The sequence below is a fragment of the Equus asinus genome, chromosome 21, assembly GCF_041296235.1.
Source record: "Equus asinus isolate D_3611 breed Donkey chromosome 21, EquAss-T2T_v2, whole genome shotgun sequence".
In the NCBI taxonomy this organism is placed as follows: Eukaryota; Metazoa; Chordata; class Mammalia; order Perissodactyla; family Equidae; genus Equus; species Equus asinus.
In genome coordinates, this window is record NC_091810.1 from 58,087,366 (window position 1) to 58,100,285 (window position 12,920).

The 12,920-nt window shown below is 38.0% G+C and overlaps 1 protein-coding gene across 1 annotated transcript in view; it reads left to right on the forward strand.

Moving 5' to 3' along the window:
- Window positions 1–12,920, forward strand: part of SCN11A (sodium voltage-gated channel alpha subunit 11) — an 84,657-nt gene that overhangs the window by 44,047 nt on the left and 27,690 nt on the right. The window contains exons 17-19 of the mRNA XM_014859596.3: window positions 9,719–9,832; window positions 10,562–10,676; window positions 12,635–12,789. Of these exons, the coding sequence (XP_014715082.2) occupies window positions 9,719–9,832; window positions 10,562–10,676; window positions 12,635–12,789 (384 nt within the window). The remainder of the gene's footprint in view (window positions 1–9,718; window positions 9,833–10,561; window positions 10,677–12,634; window positions 12,790–12,920) is intronic.

Here is a 12,920-nt window from a genome sequence, read left to right on the forward strand (position 1 = left end):
CAACTTGGTATCTTTGTCAAAAGTCAGTTGGCTATATATACATCTTTTTCTAAACTCTTAATTCTGTTTCATTGATATATATATCTATTTTACACCAATGCCACACTCTCTTGATTACTGTAGATTTATAATAAGTTTTGAAAGCCAGTTGTATAACTTTGTTCTCTATTGAATTTATTTTGGCTATTGTGGGTCCTTTGCATTTCCTTATGTATTTTAGAATCAGCTTGTCAACTTTTCATAGAAAAGACTACTGGGATTTTGTTTGGGATTACATGGAATATATAGATTATTTTATAGATAATTGGATGTTAATAACATTAAGTCTTCTGATTCATGAACATGTATACCTCTCTGCCTATTTAGATTTTCCTAACTTTTCTTAGCAGTCTTTTGTAGTTTTCAGTGTATGAGTCATAACATATTTGGTTAAATTTCTCCGTAAATAGTTAATGTTTTTATGCTATTGTAAATGTAATTTTTAAAATGTCAATTTCCAAATGTTCATTATTAGTATATAGAAATGTAATTGACTTTTGTATATTGACCTTGTATCCTGCAGTCTTCGTAAACTGACTTATTAATTCCAATACCTTTTTGTAGATTCCTTAGAATTTTCTATGCATATAATTAGTTCATCTGTAAATAAAGACAGCTTTACTTTTTTTTTTAATCTGTATGGGTTTTTTTCTTACTTTATTACATTGGTTAGGGCCTTCAGTATAATGTTGAATAGGAATCATGGGAGTATATACCTCGCCTTTCTCCTAATCTTAGATAGAAACATAAAGTCTTTCTCCATTAAGTAAGATCTTAGTTGAGGAAGTTCTCTTTACTCCTAGTTTGCTAGGAGGTTTTTTTTTAAAATCATGAATATATATTGAATTTTCTGAAATGCATTTCCTATATTTATTGGGATAATCACAGCTTTTTTCCTCATTTATTTTAAATGTTAAATCACCTACACATTCCTTGGATTATCCCTACTTGGTTATGGTATATTATCCTTTTATATACATTTGGATTCAATTTGCTAATATTTTGTTAAAGATTTTACATCCCTGGGTTTTCCCCTTGTAATGTGTCTGCTTGGTTTTGGTATCAGGTTGGTATGAGCCTCATCAAGTGAGTTGAGTAGACTTCCTCCTCTTCTGTATCTTTTTGTTCTCTATCCTTGAGATATAATTGACATATAACATTGTGTAAGTTTAAGGTATGCAATGTGTTGATATACTTATATATTACAATATAATTACCACTGTGGCATTCGCTAACACCTCCATTATGTCACATAATTACTATTTCTTTTTTGTGGTGAGAACATTTAAGGTTTACTCTCTTAGCAACTTGCAAGTATATAACACGGCGTTGTCAACTATAATTAAAATGCCGTATATTAGATTCCATGAATTTATTCATCTCCTAATTGGCAGTAGTACTTTTAGACCAATATCTCCCCATTTCGCCCAGCCCTCAGCCCCCGGTAACCACCATTCTACTCTCTGTTTCTGCAAATTTGGCTTTTTTAGGTTCCACATATAAGTGATACCATACAGTATTTGTCTTTCTCTGTCTGGCTTATTTCGCTTGAGCGTAATGTCCTCAAGGTCCAACCAAATCATATTACAAATTATAATTGACATATAGCGTTGTAAGGAAAATTCTCAGTCATTATTGTTTCAAATATTTGTTCTATTCATTTCTGTCTTTCTCCTTCTGGTATTACCATTATGTGTATGTTGCACCTTTGTAGTTGCCCCACAGGTCTTGGGTATTCTGTTCTGTTTTTTTTCCATATTTTTTCTCTTTGCTTTTCAGTTTTGGTGGTTTCTATTGAGATAGCCTCAAGCTCAGAGATTCTTTCTTCAGCTGTGTCCAGCCTACCAATAAGCCCATCAATGGCATTCTTCATTTCTGTTACAATGCTTTTGATCTCTAGCATTTCTTTTTTATTCTTTCTTAGAATTTCCATCTCTCTGCTTAAATTGCTTGTGTTTAAGAAAACATGCTATCTTCTTTATTCATTACAGCCCTTAGCTTTTCAATCATAGTTGTTTTAAGTTCCTGGTCTGATAATTCCAACATCTCTGCCATATTGAGTCTGGATTTGGTGCTTGCTCTCAAACTGTTTTATTTGGTTTTGCCTTTTTTATGCCTTATAATTTTTTCTTCATAGTCAGACATGATGTGCTAGGTAGATGGAACTGCTACAAACAGGCCTTTGGTAATGTGTTGGTAAGGTGTGGGAGGAATGGGAGCATTCTGTATTCCTGTGATTAAGTCTCAGTCTTTCAGTGAGCCTGTGCCTCTGGACTGTGAACTTCGCGGTCCTTTGCAGTCCACCTTCATCCCCGTAGGTGGGACAGAATGGCCAGAGTGGGCTGGAGTTGAGTATTTCCCTCTCTCCACATGGAAATGGAGAGCTGACTGGAATTGGGTATTTCCCTTGACCCAGGTCAGTTAGGCCCTGATAAAACCCCTCCAGGTTAGGCTCTGATTGACTAGTTTCTCTTGAGGACAGTCGTTAAGAACAGAATGCTCTCGCATATTTTAAAGTGATTTCCTTTCTGCTCCTCCTGCCAGAAGCGCAAGGGGATTTGTCTCTGATAGTCACCGTGAGAATCTGGTAGAGCTCCAAGAGGTAAAACTCATGAAAGTATAGGGGTCCCCTGATAACCTTGTCCCCTAGAGCTTTTATCTCTTAGACTTGTCCACACTGAGACTCCAGCAATTTGTTAATTATACTTCAGGTTTCCCTACCCTGGCACTGGTTCCCACGGAGATTTTTGCCCATGGGTTTCTGCTCTGGTAAGTTGTGATTCTCTGTATTTTCCTGGCTTTCTCTCCAATTTTGGGGGCCGTGGTTTGTCCTGGTCCTCACTTCTCTTATGGATATAGGAAGAGCTGTTGATTTTCCAGTTTGTTCAGCTTTTTACTTGTTAGGATGGGGTGAAGGCCTCCAGGCTTCTTACATGTCAAACCAGAAACTGGAAGTCTCTGCAGGAAGTTTTAAAAGTGTAAATTCAGTCTCTTTCCTTGTTATAGGGCTATTCAGATTTTCTATTTCTTCTTGAATCTGTTTTGGTAGCTTTATATTTCTAGGAATATGTCTATTTCATTGAACTTATCCATTTTTGTCGATGTACAGTTATTCATAGTATTTCCTTATAATCCTTTTGATTTCTATAAGGTTGATAATAACGTCCCCTCTTTCATTCCTGATTTTAGTAATTTGATCTTCTCTTATTTTCTCTGGATCAGTCTTGTTAAAGTTTTGTCAATTTTGCTGATCTTTTAAAATAACCAATTTTGGTTTCATTAATTTTATCTATTATTTTATTAATTTCTACTTGAATACTTATTATATCCTTTCTTCTGCTTGCTTTTTTTTTTTTTTAAGATTTTATTTTTCCTTCTTCTTTCAAAGCCCCCCGGTACATAATTGTGTATATTTTTAGTTGTGGGTCCTTCTAGGTGTGGCATGTGGGATGCCACCTCAGCATGGCTTGATGAGCGGTGCTAGCTCCCCGCCCAGGATCTGAACCTGCAAAACCCTGGGCTGCCGAAGCAGAGCGCACGAACTTAACCACTCAGCCATGGGGCTGGCCCCCTTCTGCTTGCTTTGAGCTTTGTTTTCTCTTCCTTTTCCAGTGCTTTAAGGTACAAGGCTAAGTTATTGATTTGAGATGTTTCTCTTTTTTTTATTGTAGATGTTTGTAGCTACAAATTTTCCTTTAAGCACTGCCTTAGCTGCATCCAACAATTTTTGGCATATTATATTTTTGTTTCCATTTATCTTACAGTCTCTTCTATTTTCTTGTGATACCTTCTTTGACGTGTTGGTTATTTAAGAAAGTTTTGTTTAATTTCCACATGTTTGTGAATTCTTCAAATATCTTTTTGTTATTAATTTCTAATTTTACTTCATTGTTATCAGAGAACATCCTCTGTACAATTTCAATCCTTTTAAATTTATTGAAGCTGTTTTATGGCCTAGCATGTTGTCTATCTGGGAAGTGTTTCATGTGTACTTGAGCAGAATGTGTATCTGTTTGGGCTTGAGTGTTCTATAGATGTTTGTTAGATATAATTGATTTATAGTGCTGTTCAAGTCTTCTGTTTCCTTGTTGATCTTCTAATTAGTTGTTATATTCACTTTTGAAAATGGGTTATTGAAGTCTCCAACCATTATTGTTAAATTGTCTCTGTCTCCCTTCCCTTCTGTCAGTTTTTGTTTCTTATACAGGCATACTTCCAAGATAGTGCAGGCTTGGTTCCAGACCACTGCAATAGAGCGATTATCACAATAAAGCAAGTCACATGTATCTTTTTGGTTTCCCAGTGCATATAGAAGTTATGTTTACACTACACTGTATTCTATTAAGTATGCAATAGCATTATGTCTAAAAGAACAATGTATATACCTTAATTAAAACATACTTTATTGCTAAAACATGCTAACTATCATCTGAGCCTTCATTAAGTCATAATTTTTTTGCTAGTGGAGGGTCTTCTAAAAAACACAAATCTGTGAAGCACAATAAAATGAAGCACAATAAAACAAAGTATGCCTATATTTTGTGGCTCTTCTCTTAGGTGCGTAAATGTTTATAAATGTTATATCTTCCTGATGTATTGACACTTTTCTCATTACAAAATGTCCCTCTTTATCTCTAGAAGATTTTTTTGTTTTAAAGTCTATTTTGTCTGATGTTAATATAGTCAGTCTAGCTTTCCTATGGTTGTTCCTTGCATGGTATCTTTTCTCATCCTTTTACTTTCAAACTATTTGTATCTCTAAACCTAAAATGTGTCTCCTGTAGACAATACATAATTGGATCTTGTTTTCTTATCCAGTCTGACAATTTCTGCCTTTTGGTTAGACTGTTTAACCCATTCACATTTAATATTATTATCAATCTGGTTTATTTACTTCTAATATTTTGCTTTTTGTTTTTTATATGTCTCATGTTTTTATTCCTCTTTTCCTCTTTACTGCCTTATTTTGCATTATTTGAATATTTTCTAGTGTAACATCTTAATTCCTTTCACAATTTTTTCACAGTATTTTTGAGTTATTTTCTTATTGGTTGCTCTGGGAACTACCATATACATCTAACTTATTAGAAGTGATGTCTGGTCTATACTGACTTAATTCCAGTGAGATACAGAAACGTTACTCATATAAAGCTCTATTACCTCTCCTCCATTTGGTACTATTTTTTATTGTATGTATTACATGTCTGTATGTTAAAAGCCCAATAATATTTTTAGCATTATTGCTTTGTAGAATTATATGTCTACTAAAGAAGCTGAGAAAGGAAAAGAAAGCAAGTATATATTTATAGAGTTTATTTTATTAATTTTCTTGTTTATCATTTGTGGCTCCCTTCATTTGTTTTTGTGAATTTGAATAAACTTCAGGTGTCATTTCCTTACTCTAATACAACTTTTCTCCCACTCACTCTTTTGTGCTGGTGTTATCAAATACGTTTTATTTCTATATGTTATGTGCCTAACAATACATTAATTTTAAACATATTGTTTTACACAATTTCTTTTGAAATCTGTTAAGAGAAGAAAGGAAAAGAAATATGCATTTATATCATCTTTTATAATTGCATACTTACCTTTACCTGTGCTCTTTGCTGTTTTCTGTGGACTTTTATTACCATTTAAGGTCATTTGCTTTCAGCCTGAAGGATCTCCTTTAGTATTTTTTGTAAGGTGGGTCAGCTGGCAAAGAATTCTCCATTTTTGTTTATCTGGGAATGTCTTTATTTCACCTTCATTTTTTTTTTTTTTTAAAGATTGGCACCTGAACTAACATCTGTTGCCAATCTTTTTTTTTCTTCTTCTTTTCCCCAAAGCCCCCCAGTACATAGTTGTACATTCTAGTCGTAGGTCCTTCTGGTTGTGCTATGTGGGATGCCATCTCAGCATGGCTTGATGAGTGGTGCCATGTCCATGCCCAGGATCCAAATGGTTGAAACCCTGGGCCACTGAAGCAGAGCGCACAAACTTAACCACTTGGCCACAGGGCTGGCCCCATGTCTTCATTTTTTGGAAGATGGTTTTGCTGGATATTGAAATCTTATTTGTCAGGGCTGGCCCCATGGCCTAGTGGTTAAGTTCAGCACGCTGTGGTTTGGCGGCCCAGGTTTGCAGGTTCAGATCCCAGGAGCAGACCTGCATCACCCATCAGCCATGCTGTGGCGGTGACCCACAAACAAAATGGAGGAAGATTGGCACAGATGTTAGCTCAGGGTGAGTCTTCCTCTGCAAAAGAAAATAAAAATAAAAATAATTTAAAAGAATCTTGGTTCACATTTGTTTTTCAATTTCAGCACTTTGCCTTCTAGTCTCCATTATTTCTAATGAGAAATCAGCTGTTAATTTCATTGGAGTCCCCTAGTATATGGATGAGCCACTTTCCTCTCGCTACTTTCAAGATTTTATCTTTGGCTTTCAGCAATTTTGCTATGATGTGTCTAGGTGTGGATCTCTTTGTGTTCATCCTACTTTGAATTCTGTGAGCTTCTTAGATGTGTTGATTAATATTTTCAGTCTTATTTGGGAAGTTTATTTCTTTGAGTATTTTTTTCCTGCTCCTCTTTCTCCCTCCTATCTTTCTGGTTGACGTGTTTAAGGGTGTCCCACATACTTCTGAGTTTTTTTTAAGTATTCTTTCTTCTTTTTTCTGTGGGCTCTTTGGATTGCATAATCTCTATTTATCCCTCTTCAAGTTCACTGTTTCTTTGTCCTGCCAGTTCAAATGTACTCCTGCTCCCTCTAGTGAATTTTTCATTTCAGTTATTGTACATTTCAACTCCAGAATTTCCATTTTCTAAAATAATTTCTCTCTTTTAATTGACATTTCTATTTGATTATACATTGTCATCATAGCATCCTTTTCTAAATATTATTTTTATGTTTTCCAGAAATATTTATAATGACTGCTTTGCATTCTTTGTTAACTCTGACATCTAGACCCTCTCACAGGCAGTTTCTGTTGCCTGCTTTTTTCCTGTGTATGGATCACATTTTCCTGTTTCTTGCATGTTTCATAATTTTTGTTAAAAATTGATCATTTTAACTAATTTATTGTAGCAACTCTGGAACTGATTCCCTTCTCTCCTCTCTGGGGCTTATTTGTTTGGTGACTTGGGTAGACTATTTTAGTGAAATCTATTCCCTGCTCTTCCTGCCCTCCACCCCCCACACGTCATGGATGTCACTCCTCAGAGGGCACAGTCTTGGGTTTGTACATAGTCACTCCACAGTGACAGTTGTTTTAGCAGGGCTCCCTTTGATTATGTCTTTCCATGATCTCTCTGTTAATCTGTCTTCCTCATTTGCTATCACACTCAATTTTTAGGCTCCACTAATTACTCTGTTGTTTTTGACAATGCGACAGGGCGTTAACTGCTCCATAGTCTGATCTAATTAAATTTGGGAAGGAGTACTTTTAAGGCTAGCCTTTGAGATTTGTTCCAACCCTGGGAAGACTCTTCCTGGCTATCTCTTTCCGTGGTTCTCTGTGGTGAACTTGCTAACCTGTGGTTTATTTGTTGCCTTTAATGAAGAAAAGCTATGGGTCTCTTCTTATTTGCTTACCATCAAAATCTCCTTTGTTTTCAAGAGCACCTTTAGGCTAGAACTTCCCCAATTTGTGTTTCAAATAAAGTCAGTTCTTTTGTGGAGGGTTTCAGAGCTCTTGTTTCTTATGGATTGCTTCCCACCCTGGGCAAATATCTTAGCCACTGCTCCAGATACTCAGAGGAGCAGTAGCCTCTCATTTTCTCAGTTGCCCTCTTCATGCATGGAATCTCCGCCATACAAACTACCTGGGGTGAGGGTGATCAGGGCCCCAGTATTCTCAAGCTGTTGAACCTGAAGCAGAGTCTCTGTCCTACCAATAGAGGCTGAATTGAAAGAGCGAACACAAATTCTTGGCCACATTCACCAGGAATTTAGCCTCTTCAACTCAGAGTTGAAGGGGATGAGACAAGCTGGTGACCTACACCTCCTGGTGAGATACGTATCCCTGGATTGGGAGCTGAGAGTAGAGGGAGCCCCATCTTTTTGGTCACATCCACCTAGAGTGGGGCTTCCATGAAACTGAGTTGAGGAGTGGGGAGCGATAGAGCTGATCATGCCTCAAGTGCCATGGACTCCTGTTTTTATTACTGAATTTTGCGGATTTTCTTGAATACATGTTTCTTCATTTACTGTATGCCCTTAGGACTATTTCCAGAGAATTTAAATGAGTTTTTAAAAATATTTTTCACTGCTTATGCTTATTTCATGTCCATGGGGAACTTGTCCATGGAGCTTCTTACACTGTCATCAAGTGAAACTCCATATATCTTTTTTATTAAATCCTAAACTTATTAATTTTAATAACATTTTCAGATTATTATGTTAATTTCTCTTTTGTCCTTATGTAAATTCACCTCCCAGTAGTTAAGTTTCAGGGACCACTATTTTATCTTTGTCTATTTATATATTTTGCAGTGTTAGTCTGAAAGCTCACCTTTAGTGGAAGGATCTGTCAACCTCTTTGCAATCCAAGTTCTGTCATGTCTTTAATAGACCTTTCTAGGGCATCCATTTCAGAACCAAGTCTTATATTGCCAACTTGAGATTCTTGTCTAATAGTGATACGAGACATAGTGCACATCCAGTCACTGAACCAGTGGGCACCTTTGCTCAGGTCCTGTTTCTGAGTCTGTACTTCCTCCTGCCTCCTTATGTACACTGCTTTGTATAATTGTAATTCCAAGCATTGGCCACAGCTTGTTTTGGCTTTCTCTCTTAAGTGAGAGAACTTCAACCCAGCCCAAAGTTTCAAACCTTGGACATAGCTGTGGTTCCTTCCCTCACATGGGCACTTTAGTCACCATTACTTGCTATGTGCTTTAAATGGTTACTACTTTATATTTCTGTTCTGTGTCTGGTCCACAGATATGTCTAGCTGTTTTTTGTGTGTATGCTTGTGCATGTGTGCGTGTGTGTATGTCATTGCATGTGTTCAAAAGGGAGAAGTGTTCTTAAATTATGACCTTACAATGTCAGATTCACAGGAACCCTCACACAGATTTTAGGATGACTTCAAACATCCTTCTTGGATATCCCTGCAAGTCATCAGACAAAATTTATTTTTCATTTTTATGTAGTGATATATTTTTCTTTATGCCTTTTGGTTTTCTATTTTGCCAAGCCACCTTCTGTACCCCAAAGGATAAAAAATTTATTTTCCAAATGATTCTTCTAACATTTTTACTCCTCTACTTTTATATTGGATTATCAAATGATTATGGATTTTATTTTTACTGTATACTGGCATTGTAGTATTTCTTCAGGGATAGCTAATTATATCGGTACCATTTATCAAATAATTTATTATTTAGCCATTGAGCTGAAAGGATACAGTAAGTTTCACATCTGAATTATTTGGTGAATTTTGGACCAAAACCATATTGTTTTAATTATATGACTTCTGAGTAAGTTTCATTATCTTTTTCCTATAGTAGTTTTCCCAGAATTATTTTATGTTGAGTTTTTCCAGGAGCAGTTTTAAAAAGTAAATAGAAAAAGAGTAATAATGTTACAATTTTCATGACAAACAGAAAACCAAATAGAATTCAAACTTGTTTCATCTCAAGAGAGATGTCCAGGAGCAATATTAATTCTACTCTGGGCTTCTTTGTGTCAGGCCTCTGAACTCCACCAGGAGACCAAGAAGTCCAGCAGCCCAGGAGTTCAAAGTGTGGAAATTGACGTGTTCTCTGAAGATGGTGCTTCTCTGTTAGAACAAAATTCCCGAAAGGTAATTTTCCCAGGGTGTCCCCAGAAGGAATATGTGGCTCATCCATACACCTTCTCTGAGACGGCCACTATGGAAAAGTATCAAGATTAGTGCAGAGCAAACTGCTGGAATCAGATCTTAAGAAAAGGCCTAGGCCAGGGTTTCTCAACCTCTCTCCTGTGACATTTGCGGCAGGATAATTTTGTTGTGGTAGGCTCTTCTGTGTACTGCAGGATGTTTAGCAGCATCCATAGCCTCTACTCACTAGACGCCAATAGCACCCCCCAGTTGTGAAATAAGAAATGTTTCTAGATATTGCCAAAATGTCTCCTGGAGGGCAAAATCTGGCACTGGTCTAGACCTGTTACTCCAGGAGTTAAGGTAGCTGAAAATTACAGTCCCAGTGAAGTAGCCTTCTTCTCATCACCTGGCTTCCTCCCTATTTGGGCTTAGGCAGATGATCAGAAGTATGACTTTTAGGGAGAAAATGTTGAGGTACTGTGTTGTCATCCACCTTGCTTTTCTTCAGCCAGGGGAGAGCAGTTAGAGAATTCTTCCTGAAATCAGGTCTGGTCAGAGCATTTAGAAAAGGGCCCAACAAGAGTGACACTTTCCAGATAGCTCTCATACCTAGAAGGCTTTGCCTAGCTAGCTTTATCCTCTGAAAGTCGTATAATTAGGTATTAGGTATGACCAAGGTGAGAGAGAGTCTTGGTAAATGATCCCCCTTTCCTTTGTTCTGATGTGCAGAAGTCTGATGCTACCAGTGTGTTCTCAGAATGTAGCACCATTGATCCACAGGATCCCTTTGGGCAGGTACCTGAAATGGTTCCCAAAAAAACCCCAGGGAGATGTTTGCCCAAAGGTAAGTGGCAGCATTCTTGCATCCAGTTTACAGAATATTTGGATGGGATTCTCTTATTCTTTGAAGTTCCGTGGTTTTGAAGATGACTTCTTTCTGCTTCTACTGGAGGAAAAAGTGAAGGGGGAACACCCATAGATTCTTGGGGCCATTTGCAGGTCCAGGCAAAGGGGATTTCAGGAAATTCTTGATTCTGGTGGGCTCAGCTTACACAGCCCAACAACTAGAGTAGAAATATGTCTGTCACTTTGTATAGTCCCCAGTATACCCATTGTCATCATGCACTTGAGGTCATACACCAAAAGAATTTGACCATAAGTTCGAGGGTTGATTGGAGCTCCTGCCAGGCCCTCAACTCATCCCTCAAGATTTTTCTCTGGAAGCAGGATAGCATTGTAGTTAGGAGCTTCAAATCTGGAGCCAGACTGCCTGAGCTCAAATTCTGACTTCTCTATTTACTTGCTGTGTGACTTGTTCAATTTACTTAATCTCTCTGTGCCTCATTTATAAAATGGGTATTATAATAGTATCTACTGCAAAGAGTTGCTGTGGGTATTAAATGAGTGAATGCACATCATTTAGAAGAGTATCTGGCACATAATGAGCAATCAATAAATGCAGCCTTTCCCGATTCCTTGAGTGAATGTAATGGTTCCTTTTTAATTGCCTTCATTATTCCCTATGTTTATTGTGGGAATTTATTTGTGTCTGTCTCTCCCGTGAAGTTCTTAAAAACAAAGACAGTGACTTCATCAATATTGTATCTCTAGTGTGAGAATAGAATCTGGCCAAGATTATGGACTCAACGAATGTTGATAGATAGATAGACAAAAAAATAACTTAAATGAATGAATCTAAAAATTAAAAGTTTCACTGTAAGTTTGAGACTAGACTGGTCTCAGAAAGAACACCAAGAATTCATTTCAAACTCATTCCAGGTTGTTTGACAACCCCAAAGCTGCCCACGGGGTCAGAGTCAGGCTAGGGATAGATTACTGTTCTCCTGACTTTATTTGGACTGGTCCTTAAGGTGTGCACAGGATGTCAACAGTGGAGATGGAGAAGCAAGGTGGGTAGAAGAAGGGAGGAGTGTAATGAAAGATGGAAAAAAGCCTCCTTTTAGGGAAATTAACCTACTGATGTTCTGAAAGATAGAGCAAGGCAAGGGGCAGACTGAGGAGACCTCACTGTGGCTTAGGAAGATGGTGAGGAAAGGAGTGGAATGTTGTAATCAGAATTTGGAGGAGGGGAGGAGGAGACAGTTGAAAAGGGTGATGTGGTTTATGCTTCAGGCTTGCGTGCGTTGAGATCAAGTGCTCAGCTATGTGTAAACACCTCAACAACTGATCACATTCTTCCACGTATGGTTTGGGTGGTTCACAAAGCCTATGTCCATCCTCACCTCGTTCCTTGCAATCCTTAGAACATTGTTTACTTTTGCCAAAATAATTGCTGCGTGATAAACAAACATAAAACCTCAGTGGCATACAATAATAAACATGTGTCTGCATGATTCTGCTCATCTAGGTTGCTTATCTCTGTTGATCTTGGCTGGCTTTATTCGTGTGAGTGGTAATGACTAGCTACTCTAGCCTGAGCTTAACTGGGCAACTTGGCTCTGCACCACATGTCTAGCCTCCTCCTCCTGGAACCAGTGGGATGGCCCAAGTATGGTTTTCTTGTGGAGCTGGTGCAGGAAAGCAAGTGGAAATATGAAAGGCTTCTCAAAGCCCAGGCTGAGAGCTGGCATGTTGTGACTCTCACTCTGCTCCATTGGCCAAATCAAGTCACATGGCTGAGCCCGGATTCAAAGGGTTGGAAAAAGACTCCACCTCTTTATTGGGAGGAATTGCAAAGGCACAGGATGGGCAGGGCGGGCATAAAGGGAGGGGTGAAGAGTTGGGCCTATTAATGCAATTACTACAGACTCTAATGAGAGTGCTGCTGCTCATTCCTTGCAGTCCTAAGTTGCTGCTTCCCATGCTGTGCTATGGTCAAGAGGAAGTCTTCCTGGATCACTTGGTGGAACCTGCGGAAAACCTGCTACCAAATAGTGAAACACGGCTGGTTTGAGAGTTTTATTATCTTTGTGATTCTGCTGAGCAGCGGGGCACTGGTAAATTATCACAGTCTTGTGAGGACATTGGGGATCAAGGCATCTGGGGGAGCTGCATTCTGACTTGAGCCTTCATGGGGCTGTGAATGTGGGGAGACCAGGCAGAAATGGGATCTCTGCTGCTGGATCCC